This window comes from Callospermophilus lateralis, chromosome 6 (assembly GCF_048772815.1).
Source record: "Callospermophilus lateralis isolate mCalLat2 chromosome 6, mCalLat2.hap1, whole genome shotgun sequence".
Lineage (NCBI taxonomy): Eukaryota > Metazoa > Chordata > Mammalia > Rodentia > Sciuridae > Callospermophilus > Callospermophilus lateralis.
In genome coordinates this window covers 28,138,760-28,158,101 of record NC_135310.1, presented here as the reverse complement: position 1 = coordinate 28,158,101, position 19,342 = coordinate 28,138,760, and the positions used below count along the sequence as shown (strand labels likewise).

Below are 19,342 nucleotides of genomic sequence, written 5' to 3'. Positions count from 1 at the left end.
AATTAGTTAAAAAAATAATTTACATTCTTCATAGGAGTATAGTAGAATCCAGACTCTCTACAATATTAGTCACAATATCCAGGATACAATTGACAATGGCTTACATGAAAAACCAAGAAAAAAGTGACTCATTCTCAAAAGAAACAACAATCAGAGTAGGCCTGTTCTATAATGACTCTGATAGAGAATGAGCAGGGGAAAATTTTAAAGCAAGTATTAAGACTATGCTTAATGACATAACACTATCACAATGAATTTTAAAAAATGGAAAATCTCAGTTGAGAACAATAATTTATAAAAAGGACCAAGCAGAAATTCTGAAATTAAAAATTATTAAATCTGAAATTTAAAAGTAACTGGATGGATTTATAGAATAGAGATGGACAAAGGAAAGAATCAGTGAATATGAAGATAGATCATTAAAAGCATGTATTCTGAAGATAAAAGAGAAAAGAGACTCAAAGACCTGTGGGACACTATCAAGTGCTCTAACACCCATGAAACTGATCTCAAAAGGGAGGGAGACAGAGGAGGGGCAGGAGGAGGAAGAAGAGGAGATGAGAGAAGAGAAGGGGGAGAGAGTGAAAGAGAGAGAATGGAGTAGCAAAAATATTAGAAGAGATAGTGACTGAAAAATACCCAAATTTTGTAAGGAAAAAAAATATATATATACAAAAAAACTCAGCAATATCACACCTGATATATATGAGGAAAACTACTCCCAGACAGAAAGTGGTCAAAGTTCTTAAAACCAAATAGCAACAGAAAGACTGTGAAAGTAGACTGATAAAATTGACATATCACATGTAAGGGAACAACAACCCAAATTATTATTGATTTCCATCAGAAATTAATGGAGGCTAGAGTACAGTAGAACAGTTAAGTAAGGATGAAATTTTAAAAAAAACATGAACAAATCCTATCAACACTGAATTCTATATCCAATGAACACTGTCTTCAATGATAAAAATAATGACAACAACAATAACAAAACATTTTTAAACATAAAAGACTAAGAGAATTGATTGCATATAAGATTATACTATAACGAGTAGTGCAGGAGTTCTTCAGGCTGAAAGAAAGTGATAATAGAAAGACAAGAATGGTAAATGTCTAAGTAAAGAAAAAAGACAGTTTTTGCCTTTAACTTTTAAAGGAATATATACGATGGTTAAAATAAAATCATAACATTGTCTCATGGGCTTTATAAATGTATATAATGTGTATATACATCAATCATAGCTTAACATAGTGAAAGTAAACGGACATATTTAGTTGCAGTGTTTCTACATATTATTCAGGCAGACTATAAAAAGTTAAAAGTGTAGATTGTAATTACAGAGCAAGTACTGAAGATAAGTGCAAAGAAACCGGGCACAGTGTTGCATGCCTGTAATCATACCTACTCTGGAAACTGAGGTGAGGAAGATTACAAGTTCAAGGCCAGTCTGGACAACTTAGTGAAACTCTATCTCAAAATAAAAAAATTAAAAGGGGTATAGTTCAGGTAAAGTGCCTGGGTTCAATCCCCAGTTCTAGGAACAACAGCAACAAAAAAATACTGCAAAAAGGTATAATTAAAAAACACAAGAGATAAATAAAAATGTTTTCAAGAATATTCAAATCATCCAAAGGAAGGTAGAGAAAGATTAGAGGAACAGAAGACAGGTGGCAAGTACTAAACAAATAATACAATAGTGTCTACAATTTTATCCAGCCACATCAGTATTTCCATTATATGTTAATGGACCATTACTTTAATTAAAGTAATGAATGAAAAGAAGCATGGTACCTACAACTACATATTATCTATAAGATATGTACTTTAATTTATAGACCTAAGTTGAAAATACAGGAATGAAAAGAGATATCCCTGGAAAACAATAAAAGAACACTGGAGTGGCTATATTGATATCAGATAATATAAATATCAAGATGAAGATTATTACCAAAGGACATTTTCTAATGTTAAAGTGGTCAATTCATCAAGGAGACAAATATTCATAAATGTGTATATATCTAATACAATTCTTTGAGACACATGAAGAAAGAATAAAGTTAAAAGTAGAAGACAATTCCACAGAGTAGATTTTTGACAACTATTGCTCAGCAATGGGACAAAAATTCAGAAAAGACATAAATGACCTAAACTTAATGGTTACCTAAGGAATGCTACATTAACATTCAGTACTCATAGTATGTTCATCAAGATAGACAGTATGATGGGCTATATAAATTAAACAACACTTGTAAGTAACCTACAGGTTAAAGAAAAAATCAGAAGGAAAGTTAGAAAATATTTTGAATCTGCATCCTGATTTTGGCACTGAAAATATTCATGACCTTGGACAACTGATTTGGATTGCTGAGTCTCAGTTTCTTCATCAGTGGAGATATTAACTTTCACAGCATTATTGGTGAAGATCAAATAAAAGAACAGACATAAAACACTTAGCACAACTCCTGGCATAATAAAAGTATGTAATTTCATTGTCCATGATTGTAAGCCATGACTGAGGGTGTGCAGGCATTCCTCTAGGGGTTTCTGTTATTCTATCATTCTGCCTTTGAATGTTCCCCAGAGGGTGCAAGCCAGATAATTCTCTCTTTTAGTCTCTTTCTTGATACGTTTCTTCACCTTCTCTGATTTAGTTGTATCTCCTCATTACATGACTGTACTGTAAATTGGAAGAATTAATGTAAACACAGAATACTATCACTGGAATACATATTGACTTGAAGATTGTTATGGTTTGGATATAAGGTGTCCTCCAAAAGCTCATGTGTGAGACAATGCAAGAAGAGGTTTAGTTATACCTAGAACTAGGGATTGAACCCAGGCACTTTACCTGAATTACAGAAGATTTAGAGGAGAATGATTGGATTGTGAGATTCTTAACCCAATCTGTGAATTAGTCCCCTGATGGGATTAACTGAGTGGTAACTGCAGGCAGGTGGGGAGTGGCTGGAGTAAGTGGGTTATTGGCAGGGGGTGTACCTTTGGGGGATATATTTTGTGTCTGGTGAGTGGAGTCTCTCTCTGCTTCCTGATCATCATGTAAGCTGCTTTCCTCTGCCACATTCATCTGGCATGCAGTGCTGTCTTACCTTGAGCCCTGAGGAATGGAGCCAGCCTCCTATGAACTGAGACCTCTCAAATTGTGAGCTCCCAAATAAAGTTTACCCCCCTGTACAATTGTTTTTGTCAGGTGTTTTAGTCACAGCAATGAAAAAGCTGACCAAACCTAGGATAATGTTCCCATCTCCAGGCCCCCATCTATTTTAGGTTTCTGATAGTCCTAGTTCAATCATTGAAAAGATGACAGAAGCTCATTTCCTCAGACTTGTCATTTTAGAGTTAAGAGTTCATCACACTGGACTTCCATTTCCAGGTATCAAAAACAATTTGGAGTACACAGAACAACTAGTCTTTCCTTCCCCTACCCCCCAACTCATTGTACAAACTAAACAAGGATTTTTATGTCTTTAGTTCTTAAGGTATCTCTTTTTAAACACACTTAATAATAACTACCTCACAGGAACATTGTTGTCTAATTAATTACTGTTTGTTAACTGCTTTGGGATTTTTCTCTGGAAAGGGAAATGTGGGTACAGACAGTACTATCATCGTGAGAGCCCTGCATCGTGGTTTATTGAATGGAGGAAGTGTCTGCACATAATCGAATTAATCACACTGCTAGGGGCTTATGCTGTAATTATTGAAACCCATGAAGTCTGAGGAAAGTAATCAGTCTATTATTCTGAGATTGAATAATTAAATCCAGAGAGCCTCAGTGTTTTTCCAAGTATCTTCTTTTCTCAGTTGACATTTTGGCTCTCAATCTCACTTTATTGTATCAACTAGATTTGTGTCTATTTATCTCATGTCATGCAGAATTCATTATAAAATAAAATGAAGAATTTTTACAAATATTTTAAAGTAATCTAGGACTACACCCCCAAAACAAAACAAAATAAAACAATATCAACAAAAAAAATATTCAACCTAATAAGAAGGTAAGGGAAATAGCACTTATTAAGGGTCTGCACTGTGTTACATCTGTGAGCACCACACACATAGGATCTAATTTTTCCCCAAACACATGGTGAAGCTGGGATAATCACCATTTTATGGGTGAGGAAACAAGCACAGAGAGGTAAAATAACTTATTGGAGGTCATAAGCGATCAAATGGCAGAGCCAGTATTTGAACATACAGCTCTGATTCTAAGACTCATGCTCTTTTCACAAGTAGTAGTAACTGCCCATGTCAATGTAGCCTGCAACAAAGTGTGTCATTCTTTTTTTGTTTTTTTTTTTTTCCTAAGCCAGTGTGACACATACCTTCAGTGTCTTATTGTGTCTCTGCAGCTCTCGGCACAGACTCTCCAGTTTGCTCCGAGCCAGGATAGCTCTGCTGTGTTCGCTTTGTAATTGGTCCTTTTCTTTCTGGATTTGCATCTGTTTCTTTTGTAGGACCTTTAACTTCTTTTGCTCTGTGCGATGTTCATCCAGCTAGGCATGGGGATACGCATGAGAAAGAAAATAATAGAAACTGGGTAGAAATGCTTTGCAGTTGATAGAAAAGGATAAAATCTAGAGACCATTCTGTGGTTGTTCAGAAACTTTTTTTTGTTGTTGTTGCTATTATCTGTCCCTCTGGAAACACATCAACTTCACAAATGTTGCCTTTGTAATATTTGTAGATATAGTTTTTAGAGCATATTTATGTTTTACATTACAATTAGTAGTATCTTTTTACTTTGAATTTTATTGGTAGTCTAAAAATATTTTTCTTGAGTTTATTTAGTGATGCCAGAGACAAGATAGAAAGACATATCTCAGAATCTGGAAACTGGCAGAATTCATAGCAAAACCTGTATTCATACAATGGTCAACAGTTTGTCTGCTTGGATTATGTTTCATTTTTCACAAAACAAACTTCCAGTGCTATTTTTAAAATAGGAAAGAGAAAAGCAGTCTTCTGGTAAGTAGAAGATAAAGTTGTCTTCTTTATAACTTTGGACTTTGAGTGTAGGAAGGAGGAGAATAGAAAGTATCCCTCAACCACCTAAGGACTGACAGTTTTCCACCATAGCATTGGGAATAGCCAGTGCACAGCTCAACAGCATGAAAGGCAAGTTTCTGTAATTTACTCTGCTCCCCACCCATCCCTGCTCACCCACTCCACGCCTGCGGAAAACACATCATGGTGCGTGTTATTTGCGAACCCAGGTAAGCTCTTCTCACGCCCCTCTAGAAACTACAACTAAACTACCAGGAGTGGCTTGTGAAATAAAACCAGTTTACCCCTGTTCTTTTCATCTTGGAATGGTAAAATTTTAGATAGGGTTGACAGGTGAAATACAGGACACTCAGTTACATTTAAATTTCAGATGGATAAGGAATAAATTTTTAGTATAAATATATCCCAAATACTGGTGGGATACACTTTTGCCAAAAAAAAAAAATGTTACAAATGAAATGTAAATTTAACTGTGTGCACTGAATTTTTATTTGCAAAATCTGGAAGCATTATTTTGGAATCCTATCTCAGTGGAGGAGTATGGGGACCAAACTCTACAAGCTACCAGAGAGAGACTAGCTCAATTGGTTGAGGGCTTGTCTCACAAGCACAAGGCCCTGGGTTCAATCCCCAGCATGAGAGAGAGAGAGAGAGAGAGAGAGAGAGAGAGAGAGAGAGAGAGAGAGAGAGAGAGAGAGACTGACTAGCAGATTCTAGGAGGATTCTAGGAATGTCAATCTGAAACTGACCATTGGTGTGGTCATGTTGAAGCAGCATCCCTTTTTCTAAAGATCATTGCTTAGTTAGACTCAGTTCTCTTAGGGTCTGAATAGAGTTTAAGCTAGGAAGGTACTAGTCCTAATAATGACCTTGTTGGCTAGCAGAAAGGAAAAGCCCTGGAGAGCCCTTGGTGCTTCTAGACTCCAGCTGTTCCTGGTGTCTCAAAGAGCTTGACATAAATGGGTACAAATTTCACACAAGCCATGATCTGTGCCTCAGTTTCCCTCTTTTGAAAAGACATTTGTGTTTTCTGAGCTACATGAACAGCACTCTGTCACAATTTCTTCAGTTTACATTTTGATTTTTCCTCCCTTTCTCCTCCTACATTGAAATAACCATTTATAAACCCTCGGTTAAGCCAAAGATATGTGTATTTGATATTCTACCTTCATACTCATGTGCAATTTCTACTTAGTAGTGGGAATTAGCATTGGAAAAACACAAGAGCCATGCTACTAAAAATACTGATTGCTGCCTTGGAAAGGCAGTGATCTTCTATTATGTTTCTCATGCTAAACTTCTGTTTACAGAATAGATGTTATTCTTTCAGGTCACACCATTGTTATTAGACAGTGTTGAAATTTCCCATGCTTATATTTAAATTTTAAATGACATATTCTTCCTTTAAACTTATATATTATTATTATTGTTATCACCATTATGATTTAGACTACCTTTTAAAGGTTAAATCATATTACAGGGCTTCTCAGCTTCATCACTATTGACACAATGATCCACATAATTTTTTATTGGGCAATATCTTGTCCATTGTAGGTGGTTTAGTACCATCCTTGGCCCCTGTGCACTATATGCTAATAATTCCATCCCACTTTGACTTTCAAGTCTATATTCAGACAGATGCCTGTTGTCCCTTGATGGACAAAACTTCCCATTTGGAGAACACTGTCCTATGTGGCTTTATGTGAGTGTCAGAAGGAAGGTACCCTGCATGTATTTTTTAAGGTGGAAAAGAGATGATTTGTGCTCATTCATTGACTATTTACCGTTTTAGTTATACTGCAAGATCATACAAATCTAAAATTTAAATATATTTTACTTTGATCTAAGTGAAACTTCTTTTTAATATAAAATCTCTTAACTTTCTGATCTTTTAAAAAAATTTAGGATGTGGATAATTTTATTGAAATAATTCAGATTTATGTGAATGCATATGAATGCATGAAACTTCTTAATAAATGAAAGTAAACATATTGCAACTAAGTCAACCTTAGCTAAATGCTGGGTTTTGTGATTTAACAATGCACCTAAGCATGGTTTCTGCACAATCATAACAGGCATCTGCAATCTCTCTCTTTTAAAAAAGTAAAATTAATACCAAATGCTAAATTAGAATTGCTTTAATGATGTTGTTTTAACTACCTAAAAGTTAAAAAAAAACTTGCAGAAACTGTTTTTCTTAGGCCATTTCTTAATTTAGTCACGTGTCCTTATTTATTAATGAACTTACCCTTATTTATTAATGAATACAATGGTGGATGATATTACAGGATTCGGGCTATAAGAATGAGTGAACTAAAGTGTCAGTTTGATTCAGAGCTTTGAAATTTATGATTTATTCCATGTTAACAATGATATTTCAGATGTTTTCTACATTAATATCCAAATTAATGAGCAAGGAAATAGGCTTTCTTCTCCAAGTAAAAAATTAAAATTCTTCATGTTTTTTCCATCCGAAAAAGAAATGTAATGAATTTTGGAGAGCAAATTTTTTCCTTACTCACTTTTTCTGGGAATGATATTTGAAGTTTTAAAGTTTGTTATAGGAGAATAAACAAATGCCAAAGTATAGTAATTAAGGTTTGAATTGAGTTAGATTTCCTAGCAAATAACCTTTGCGGAGATGACTGCTTGACTAGGAAGATGAGTGGGTTCAGGTGATCATTGGGGCCAAGGTGAACAACCCTGACTCCTGGAGGAATCTTGGTCAGGCTGGAGAAGTGATTCTTCTCCAATACACTACTGTGGTAATGCAGCACTGTAAGTGACATCCTGTGCTGATTCAGAATGCAACCCAGTAAAGCCAAGTACAGAACGGGGCTCTAGAAACCAAACAAGAATGGCCTTGGTATGAGTAGGTAAGTTGAAGGGGCAGCCGGAATCTATTTTTCTAGTTTCTTATTGAAACTAGAGATATTGCCCTCACTGAGCCCTCCTCTTTTCTCTTATTGGCCAGTTCTAAAGCCTGAGAAGAAGATGCCATTCAACAATTCTTGCATAACTTGGTTTGGCTTCCCTTGATTCTGGGGCCCTGTTGAGAGGAAGGCTGCCAGGGGAGGACCTGGAAGTAGGCACAGAACAATTCTCATGGAATGAATAAAAGTAGGGAAGGAGAGAAGAAGGAGAAATAGAGAAATGAGCCATACCAGACAAGAGTGTGCCATAAACTGAGGGGTAGCATTAATTCAACTCTCTGCCTTCCTTCCTTTGTTCCTTGGAGATATGACTGAATAATAGTTTAAGATTTATTTATCCTTATGTTGAGTATATTTCTGCTTTATTCTAAAGTTTAAAAGAACTTAAAAATATCCATGATTTTCAATTATCTGTACTTTTCTCTCATTCCCCAAATTATGCACATAGGTGAAGGTAGATTCTGATTCTATCCTTTTTCTTTCTTTTACTGTTATTTATCAATTTTTCTTTTCCTTAAAAAATTCTTCTTTTATGAATTTTAGTTTTGTTTTTTTTTTTTTAAGGGAGAGAGGGAGAGAGAATTTTAATATTTATTTATTTATTTATTTAGTTTTCGGAGGACACAACATTTTTGTTTGTATGTGGTGCTGAGGATCGAACCCCGGGCCGCAAGCCAGGCGAGCGCGCTACCGCTTGAGCCACATCCCCAGCCCTGAATTTTAGTTTTGATATTGCTGATCAAAAAAAAAAAAGAGAGAGAGAGCCAATCAAAGATCTTACCAATTCAGCATACTTCTTGAGTAAAAAATCAAGCTTTTCTTCAGGTGTCTGTAGCTTGTTCAGATTTTGCATTAGCAAGTTGGCTTCTTTGCCTTAAAAAAGGGCATAGAGGAGTGTTACTTAAAAAATAAGTGTTGAGCTTGTAGTCAGTTGATGTGGACTGGTATCTCAGATTGGTTACTTGCAAGTTACTACCAACATTGACCAAGTTACTAACCTTTCTAAACCTCAGATACAATTTTCTTTCTTTTTTGGGGGGGGGAGATATTGGGGATTGAACTCAAGGGCACCTGACTACTGAGCTACATACCCAGCCCTATTTTGGGTTTTATTTAGACAAGGGTGTCACTGAGTTGCTTAGTGCCCATATTGCTGATGCTGGCTTGAACTCATGATCCTCCTGCCTCAGCCTCCTTTTCCTATACAAAAGGATGACACCTACCTCATAGAGTGAGGATTATGATTAGCTTAGAAGTTTATGAAAAATGCGTGCTACAAGTACATGTCATGGTAAACTCTCAATGTTTGATGTAAGAATAATGCCCAGATTTTCATCTTAAGAATTCATTCTTGTTACTTTCTGCCTTGTATTCTTAATATTCAAAAGACACATTATGTATCAAAATACTGACTTATGAAAGAATAAGTCATCTATTTTCCTACTTTCATAAGAAAGAAGCAAAAACAACAAGTCAATATTCCTGGTTAGCATGAAAAGGCCAGTATCAACACATGGAATTGCTAAAATTACAATTAAAAGCAGAGAAACTTGACAGTGTAGTGTGCTCATTTACTGACCTCCGTCCATATTCTTTTAGTATCCCTTTCTCCTCTATTTGTTCACAAACCTGTTCTATGATCATATATCCTATCATATGTAATGCAAACTCTAATCATATATCCCACCAAACAGAATAAGATCAATATAAAAGGAAAACAGTCGAAACATGGAAGAACTTTTCCACAGTTCTTTTTTTGTCTCCATGATTCTGGACTTGGGCTTCTCAGGCCTTCTTTTGCCCCACCCAGGTCTTATTAATCTCTGATGGCAGTTTCATTTTCTGCTCACAACTGGACTTGGTGCTACATTTTAAAACTAATCTGTCCATGATTATTTAACAGGGATTCTCAGGGTTTTCAAAGTGGGGTGGTCAAACCATCCAATAGAGCCCATGTTTTCTGACACAATTCACACTAGAATGTTAACCAATTTTGACAACCTATTCCTCAAGAACCGACATTTCATCTTGGCTAGAATATCTGCTTCCATACCGGACAGGCAAATGTGTGCCAAGAGGAACTATGGGCATGGAATATGTACTAAAAAATTATGAACTGTTAACCTGAAATTCAAAGTTTACTGGGCATATTTTATTTTTATTTACTTAATCTGGCAACCTTACATGCAATTTAAGAATTTTAGGTCTAGAAGAAACTTCAAAGAGTATCCAGACTAACTGGTTTACTTTTATAGATAAAGTATCTAAGACTCAGAAAAAAAGCAAAGTTATATAATTAGTGCTGACATGACCAAGGCTTGAATCCAAGGTTACTCTTCTTGTTCTAAATCACTGTACTCCAATGGGGAATTTGGATTCTAGGGAAACCCAGAGAAATAAAAGAAAATTCTTTTGAAATAAAGAAAAATGACCTCATTCCTAGCCATTAGTTTTTATCTGTCTTTGCCCAGTGAATTAATTCAGATTAGAGACACAGCCTAAGACAAGGGAGAAGGTGTGTGTGAGTGGGGCCTCTCATTTATAGCCTGTGGCATGATGCTTTCCTTTCCAATTGATAGTCACTGCTGCCCCACCCTTACTGGATGCATGGATTTCAGTTACTCCTCTAGCATCTGGGATGGATCTGCACCCTTGACTTTAGATCAGGAAATTGAAAAACTACTCTGTACTCCTTAAAGGCAAGTGATTACAGTGGATCAGGCCTAGCAGTGTTTGGCCAATGGCAAGTGCTCAGTAAACATTGATAATAATAGGATAAAATAAAGCCAACTATCTCACATTGGTATCATATGAATACTACAACTAGAGGAAAGACAGGTCTTATTCTCACCTGTGACTTTCAGTATATGCTGGGACACCTCTCATTTTGAGTACTGACATATGAAATCATTACTTGTTTTATTTGGTGGAGTTAGAAACAATTGAGTGAGTCCAGTGGTTCTGTCTCCCCATTTAAGAATCTCTCTCCTTAGGTTTTGTTTTCAGTAGCTGTACAGACAGTCTATTGTTTTTATTGTTTATTTAACCTTTGTATTCATTAAGGTCCTTTCTGCTCTAAAAGTCATTATTTTGTATAGAAGGTTAACATTCAGATATCAATACACCTTTGAAAATTATTCTTTCCTTTAACAAAAACAAAAAATTCAACAAATTTGAGATACAGTATGTGCCCAGTTTATAAATTTGTGACATCAGAGACCTTAGGTTTTAAATTTGAATTGTTTTTGTCTGACTAGGATGTTGTGTGCACAACAGAGGAAGAGGGGAATAGCTAGAGAATTGCTTATCCTCTAAGAAAAGCTATAATTACATTCCCATGGAAACAGGGTCATTTGCTGACAGAGTTAGATACAGAGCAAAAACAACTGACTTGACTGTGAAACATCGTATCAGGAGGGGGATCACCTGCCTCCTCTTTGATGTGTCATTCCACAGCAAGCTTTACTTCTTCCCCATTACAGCTGGGGAAGACATATGGCTACCACACTGCAAAAGGCTCTGTTTTGCCACAATAAAACCCACTATTCTATGTAATTAATATGCACCAAGAGGAAACATAAAAATTAAAATTAAAGAGCAGGAAAATCCTAACAAAGAAAATGCTAGGTTAGATAGAAGTCTACATGAAAGTTAAACCACCTGTGCAGCTAGAGTGTCACATGTGGCTGTGGTCACTGGCACAATTGTACTGGAATATGAAGGTATTATTTTCACATCAAAGAAATTAAAAATCTTAAATTAAGACAACTGAACCAGCTGTAGCAATGTGGGCCAGAATTTTTCCTGAACTTCTAGCGTAGTAATGATTGTTTATACTAAATATAGTGAACAACTTATATAGATTTGATGTGTTCAAACTTCCAAAACTGTTTTGTCCTTTCCAAAATTATTTTTTTGATCTTTGGACCAAAATTTTGTCTTGAATACATATTTGTGTGCCTTTGTATCCTCTTCCTGGTTTCCATCTGTTGTGATCAAAACTTACAAGAGTAATATTATAAACATTCTTTCAATGTTAGACCCAAATTGACATTTCAATATTAATTGTCCCTAATAATATAATTTTAAAAATAACATATGTAAGACAAATAATTACTGAGCATCTATGCATATCTTTTCAAGGAAATAAGCTTCATATATCTAGATAATAGGAAGGATAATGTAGTTAAATTCACACTGGACTAAAATGAGGAGACATGAGTTCTAAAACTGACTCTGTCATTGTTGAGCAACCTTTCTTTTAATTTTTTATACCCTCAATTTTATTGTTTATAAGATTAGTGGGTTAACTCAATGGATTCTGAGTTTAGTCCTAGAGTAACCTTTTTTTTTTTTTTTTTTTGTCAGACTCTTAAACTCTCTGCATTTTAATTTCCCTGTGTATAAAATTAGTTGACTAGATGGATTCTGAGCTCAGAATGGACCTGTGTATCAGCTTTGTTTTTCTCCCAGGTTTATACTTCAAACCTATGACTTGCTAGTCAATAAGTTATAACCAAAGTATTAGAAGGTATATTATATATTATGATTGTCTTAATCTTATTATTTTGTGGTACTTTTGCAGTCCATGTAAGGCTGTCAAAGAAATGATTACTAAATCACTATGACCCTGAAGGGTGGGGTAGGGAAGCATGGGGGATACTTTAGATGTTAACAAGACTCTTGTGGAAAATTTAACATAGTACCATATAATGGGGAATCTTTTTGTTTGTTTTTTTGTTTGTTTCTTTTTCTTTGGATGCCCAAGGGAAAGAAATTCTACCAGCTAAAGGAATTTTTAAATGCTCCCCAACTGCTTTAGTGTGGGTGCATTGACTGTGGAGAATAAGCATCCTCTATGGGAAAAGCAAGTCCTTTATGTTTGGCTTTAGACACATTTCCAACTTATTCAGGGTGTCCTGGGGTAAAAAGGTCTTGCTGGTTTAATAAGTTTAGGAAATGATGGAATCTGTGCCCATCAATATTTGGGATTTTCATTGTGTATGTGTATATCGGAGATCAGAAAATTCTGGCATTGAGGAAACTGTTTAATTTTGTCTGAAAAATCATATATCCTCAATAATATACTTTGGAAAATTTTGAATTATGGAGTCAGAACATTTCAGTGTGTCAAAACTATTATTGGTAAATAAAGCAACTAATATCTGATAATACTTTAGTTAAAGACTTTAATTAAGAATGAAAGCAAAGTTTAAGGGTAGACCTTTAAGTATGCATTGAATGACTTATTAAAAAGAAGTTTTAATAGGGCTGGGGTTGTGGCTCTGTGGTAGAGCACTTGCCTAGCATGTGTGAGGCACTGGGTTTGATTCTCAGTACCATATAAAAAATAAATAAAATAAAGACACGTGTCCATCTATAACTAATAAAAATATTTTTTAAAGAACTTTTAATAAAATGACTTTGTTTTCTCCAATAGGGTAGAGGAATCCCTTTCTGGAGCCATAGCAACATTGCTTCTACATCTACTTGTGTCAAAATTGTCATGGTGCCTTGGCCCCCACATTGGACCTACCAGTTCTAAATCTCAGAATTTTGACCAATTCTGCATTTGGTTCTAATGCAAAGTTAAGTTTGAAAAACCATTGATGTAGAAAAAGTGCAGCGTCATTTAATTGATGAGCAGTCAAGAAATCTCCTAAAATAAATAACTGAAATAAGTTTAAAGTGGTTATTATTAGCATAGGTTTGCCTAAAAGTGTCTTAATTTACTAACAAAAATAGTACTGTGTTTGACAAGACATGCAAATGATGTTGAATGGGATGGCACAGAAAAGTGCTTAGCCCCACAAGGGTGATTAGAGTGTGTCTCTGAGTCACAAACATTGATTCTAGTCAAACACATTCATTTGGAACTTGGTAACTTGTAGACAGTGCAGTACTAGAGAAACAGAATTTTTCTTACACTAAAAATAAAAAACAAAAGCATTCTGATTATTTGGTAATTGTAAAATTAAAACAAATTATGAAATAACTCATGAAATAGAAAGAAGAAGCCAAAATTGGTTACCTTGAATTTTATCCCTATTCACGTTTTTCCATCAGTACAACACACACACGGATTCCTATGTAAGTTTTAGGATGATAAAATAAATGGTTAAGAACCATTCTGTTTAGGAACACTTGAAATTGTTCAACTCTGGGATGAGATTTTGGATACGGTTTTATGGAAACTTTAACAATGACTAATACAAAGGGACATGTCTAAGATGTTCTGATTAGAGAAAGAAAAAACTGCTCTATACCACAGTGTAATTTTATTATATTTCCCTATTTTCTAAAGACACTGGAATTCTTTCCACCTTGTACTTTGGAACTTGAAGCTATTTTAAAAGTATTTTTCTGGATACTTTTCATCTTTATGGTAAGTAGATCAAGTCTGTCATTAGAATGTATCTTTTAGCACTTCTTGAAAGCTTTGCAATGATGAGTTCAATCATCAGGGAGATCCTACTGCAATGGAGATTTACTTTTAAGTTTGGAGATAATAATTTGTTATTGGAGTTTGAACCCATTTCTAACTCCAGTGTCTATATCCTTTTACTCTGTACACACTATCTTCTAGAAATAAATAAGATGTCATTACCTTTATTGATAGGTTATCTATCTAGTATAGAAGGCAGATATATAAGCAAATAATTGCTGCAGAAAAATTAGTGGCAAATTAAGGAAAGTGAGGCTAACTCTACCTGGGCACGGCATAAGAGGTGGCATTTGTAGGAAGTGTTCCAGTGAAATTCACCAGGGAAGACAGGAAGAGGGACTTTCCATGTGCAGTAACTAACATTCTTTCAGTACATAGCTATAAAATTAGCACTCTTATTCTTCTTTCACAGCTATCTTAGGTACTATCAATCCTTTGTGCTCTTCAAAAAATATTTCCTTTCCCTGATTTTGCACTTATCCTATGTAACAATTAGTCTACATGTCTGCTTTCCTCTCTATACCTAAATATCCTTGACCAAAAGGTCATGGCTTATATATTTTTGTGTACCTCTCACTGTGCCTCATAAAGACCAGGAATTAAGAAATAAATATTCATTGAACAAAAGAATTAATAAGGGTTCAAGTATATATTTTCTGCAGTTGTTGACAAATGCAATTGATAACATTTCTGGTGAATTCTATGCAGTGAAAAATATTTTATATAATAATGGAACACATACTACTAAGTGATCTAATTGACACTCATTTTATATACAAACCTATCTATATTTTAATGTTTTGCTTGTATCTAGACTCCACTAGTTTTGCTTTAAGCAATTTCTCTCTCATTCATTCATTCATTCATTCTTATAACAAATATCTATTGAACTTAAAATGTGTCATCCTCTATTCTATGGAATATGCATCCAGTGACATCAAATACACATACTCCCTCTTGAGACACTGCTTTTGAGACAAAGATCTAGTAAGGAGGAAATACATTAAGCAGATAATTTAAAAAATCATTTCAAATACCGATGAAAGCTATGATGGAAAGATACATAGTACTGTAAAGACCCAAAACAGTTAAGAATTTATCTAGTGTTGGGCTAAGGAAATGCCATTTTAGTGGTGAATTGAATGATGAGTACGAGTCAAGTGCCCAAATGGCTGAATTGGGGTGGCAGTGAGGAATGTGTAGAGATTTTTAGGTAAATAAAATTGGGATATGTACAGTCCCTTGGGGAATAGAGCATGGCATGTTCAAAGAATTGAAAGAGAAGATCAGAATTATTGCAGGGAGAGTGGTAACAGGGTCACAATATTCAGGTAGAGGATGCTGAAGAGGAGCAGAGGGATGTGAGGTAAAGCTGGGACTGCTTGGGGTTAGACAATTAGGGCCTCAAAAAAATCTGTTATAAATTTTGATTTTCTCCCCGCAAACAATAGGAAGCCATTGAGACAGAGAGTAGATATGTAATGTGTTGAAAAATTTACTTGTGCTCTATTGAAGGGAAGTGACTAGAAACTTTAGGAAACTCTGATGGAAGGTATTCTGGTAATCCAAATATGAGATGTGGCTTTTAATAAAGGTTGAAGGAAGTACCCTGTTTTAGGAATAAATAAAAGTCATGTATTAGAAAATAATTACTTGCCTAATCCTTTTAGGATTTTCTTTTCCAATTTTTGCTCTTTATTGCCAACAGGTTCTTTGACTATGGATGGTTCTTCAGAGGCAAGGGGTTCTCTTTCGGCCTCTTCATTGGTTTCCTCACAGTCCCCATCTTCATTGTCAGGTGCCTCTGCATTTTCAGGCTGCTCCTGTGTTTTGGTAGAGCCTTCTTTTCCTATTGTACTGGCAGCAGATCCATACAAGTTAATGATGTCTTCCAGTTGTCGATTCAACTCTTCGGAGATATCTTGAGCTCCCTTTACAGAATGCACATTTGTTGCCTGCTCTGGTTCTTGGAGCGAGGTTGAGGAATCCTGACTGTTTTGCTTCCCCAAGCCATTTTGATTAGGTGATGATGAACTGTCTCCTGGCAGAGTTGACTCTTCAGTTGAGAGCTGTTCAGAGTGATTAGTCTCCATACTGGAAGTAGTGTCTAGTGGTAAGGACAGTTAGGTTTTACATATTAATCCAGTTACATATTAATGGGCAGGATACTTCCCTAATAGGTACCAACTAATATGTTTTCTAAGATATAATGACTTTACTTTAATAAACTATTGATATCACAATAGTAAAGTAGAAACAATGGAAAGCCCTTTTTCAAATCAAGTCACGTTACCCACATATTTTTTGTTTGATCTACAATTTTCTGTAGCATCCCTTATTATTGATTAATTTGTGCTGTTGACTTTTATATTATTTGACATTTTGCTTAGGCCAATTTGTATCATGATTTTCTTATATAATTCTGTATAGAGTTACAATCATTGAAGATACAGGATATATATGTTTTCCTTCAAAGTTAAAATTGTCAAGAGCCATTGTTCTTATTAAAATCATTCATAATAATAACATCCCTAAACTGTATTTTGATTTTTAAGTCAAGATTTGATTAGTATGCTTTGATGTAAATGCATCACTATGCTACTATAGGAGATAATTCTTGGTTTTCTAGTATATGCTTTATCCCAGATGAGCAGCATGCAGTTATCAATCAACAAAACATTTTTGGAGGATCAAACTAGCATTGCTTTTGGAATAAGACAGGGAATGAGGGAAGGTATACCTAAACCAAATAATATGGAAACATAATGATGCCTATATTGTTAATTTCTTACATTTCTGCAATATCCTCTTATTCCACTCTAAAAATTCGACTGTTTTTTAAAGAAGAAAATAAATTACAACTTTATTTACTAAGTCATAAAGCTCTAGGAAAATGTAATATTTTTTAAGAAATAGCAGTGCATGATAAACAGGGAAGAGATGAACTAGAAAAATAATTCAGCTATAATATGGGCTGTTCGGGAACAGGCATGAAAGAATGGGCTGAAGATTCTAGAGATTCTGGCCACTATTATTTTTAGGGTTGCAATAAATTTAACTTAGTCCTTTAAGCTATGGTGCATTTTATTTGTAAATAATATTTAATAATGAAGATGATAATTAGCAGTATAAAACTATGGCAAGATTCTCACAATTCACAAGTTTTGCTAGTCTGTTGGCAAGAAAATAAAAACAAAAAAATACTATTCTCTAAACAGCACAGCTTCCTTCTCCTATTCTCAGGTCAGTAGACATTAAATGCTTGGATGGCAATGGGAGGGGAAATTTCAATGCACAGACATTACCACCCACCTATGGTTCTCACCAAATACACATTAACTTAGAAGGAAGCAACTTCACCAATTTAGTTCATCAACTTGATTATCAAATTATGTAGCCAACAGCTTCATTGTCTTGTCACTGGATTTTTTTTTTTTTATCCTGACCTCCACTTAGGATGCACATTCATCTATATATAACTTGTGCCTCCTAATCTCGGAGAGATACACATAGCACCTGCTGTCCAGCCAGAGCTATTTTAAGTTCTTCTAAAAATGAATCATGGCATTTAGCAATTCATCCTTGAAACTCAAGAAAATAATTTTTAAATCAATTGAAATAGTAAACATTTGCTAGTTTAAAGCCATATGTGGCATTTCAAGTGTTGGGGAGATTATTCTAGGATGAGATAAATCTAAAATAAACCAAATCAAAGTTTAAGGCAATTACTTTAAAACTCTGTCCATATAATTTTACTGTGATTAGACTACATGCAAGTGTTTTGTTTGTATTTGATTTATTCATTTACCAGATACCATAGTCATTGAGGTTTTTAATACTTAGTTCTGTGGATATTTAACTTTAAACTCCTATTCCATATGTATTTTAAAACAGAATACTTGAGTCATTGTAAGCCACAGGACAACTTAATCCCTAAAGAGGCCTTTGTGAAAACACAGTCAAAAAATTTTGTTACTTTTAAATGATCCTTTTTATAGTAACGTATTTTACAACAAAGAAATTATTTCTAAATTTTATCTTCTATAAACTTTATGGGCTCCCACCCTCCTCTGAGAATTTTTCACTTGTACAGGCAGTCCCAGCAAACTATCCCACACACCATGCCTTCCTGAGCCACACATTTTAATTATTCAAATACAACAATGGAAAGTTCTTCAACAGTTCACTCGCAGTCTCAAAGCTGCAAGTTTGGAACACCACAAACTGCACCCTTCATCTATCTTCTCACAGGGCCTGGGGGAGTGTTTGTCACACTTACCAGAAGGCAAGGAGCTAGGCAGGAAGACAAGAGAGAGGAAAGAGGGAGCAAAAAAGCAAGTCAGAGCCGCAGCAACAGCAGGAGCAGGCAGGCGGGTGGCATTCTTACAGGGCTGAGAGAAACCACACACACACACACACACACACACACACACACACACATATAAACACACACAGCTCACAAGCACAAGAAGGCAGCAGGAGGGGGTGGGGCAGGGAACATGAACATCATATGACATAGAAAGAGAGAATATGAGCAGCTGGTAGACCTTATCAGACTCTCCATGTTTTGTTCTTTTAAAAATTTAAATCCTGCTTAGCCCCCTGATGAGTGCAGTTTTTCACCATTGTCATTCTTTTGAATAGAGATCAATTTTTATATTTCTTGGTTTATCTCCAGTATGGTTTATGAGTCATAATTTTTTTTTCCTTCTTGGGCTAGCCTAATTAGTGTCAGGTTTCTTACAGAATCATGGAGAAAGAAAAACAGTGGCATAATAAAAAGGAAGTGTCGGAGCCACCTGAATTCTGGTGTCAGTGGTATATTTGCAGAGTTTGAAATAAAAATTTAGATGGCTGTTTTGGCCCTGAGTTTTGATGTGCATGGAAATTGGAACGATCTCAGATCTTCCTCTGGTGACTGTGTTCCCATCTCAGATG

General features: G+C 35.2%; 1 protein-coding gene across 1 annotated transcript in view; it reads right to left on the bottom strand.

Annotated features, from left to right (window-relative positions):
• Txlnb (taxilin beta) overlaps positions 1 to 18,873 on the bottom strand; it is a 42,542-nt gene extending 23,669 nt beyond the window's left edge. Inside the window, exons 1-4 of the mRNA XM_076858196.2 lie at positions 18,684 to 18,873; positions 16,062 to 16,511; positions 8,741 to 8,832; positions 4,345 to 4,515 (exon numbers count right to left, since the gene is read on the bottom strand). Coding sequence (XP_076714311.2) covers positions 4,345 to 4,515; positions 8,741 to 8,832; positions 16,062 to 16,497 — 699 coding nt within the window. The 5' untranslated portion in view covers positions 16,498 to 16,511; positions 18,684 to 18,873. The remainder of the gene's footprint in view (positions 1 to 4,344; positions 4,516 to 8,740; positions 8,833 to 16,061; positions 16,512 to 18,683) is intronic.
• Between the last annotated feature and the right edge of the window lie 469 nt (positions 18,874 to 19,342).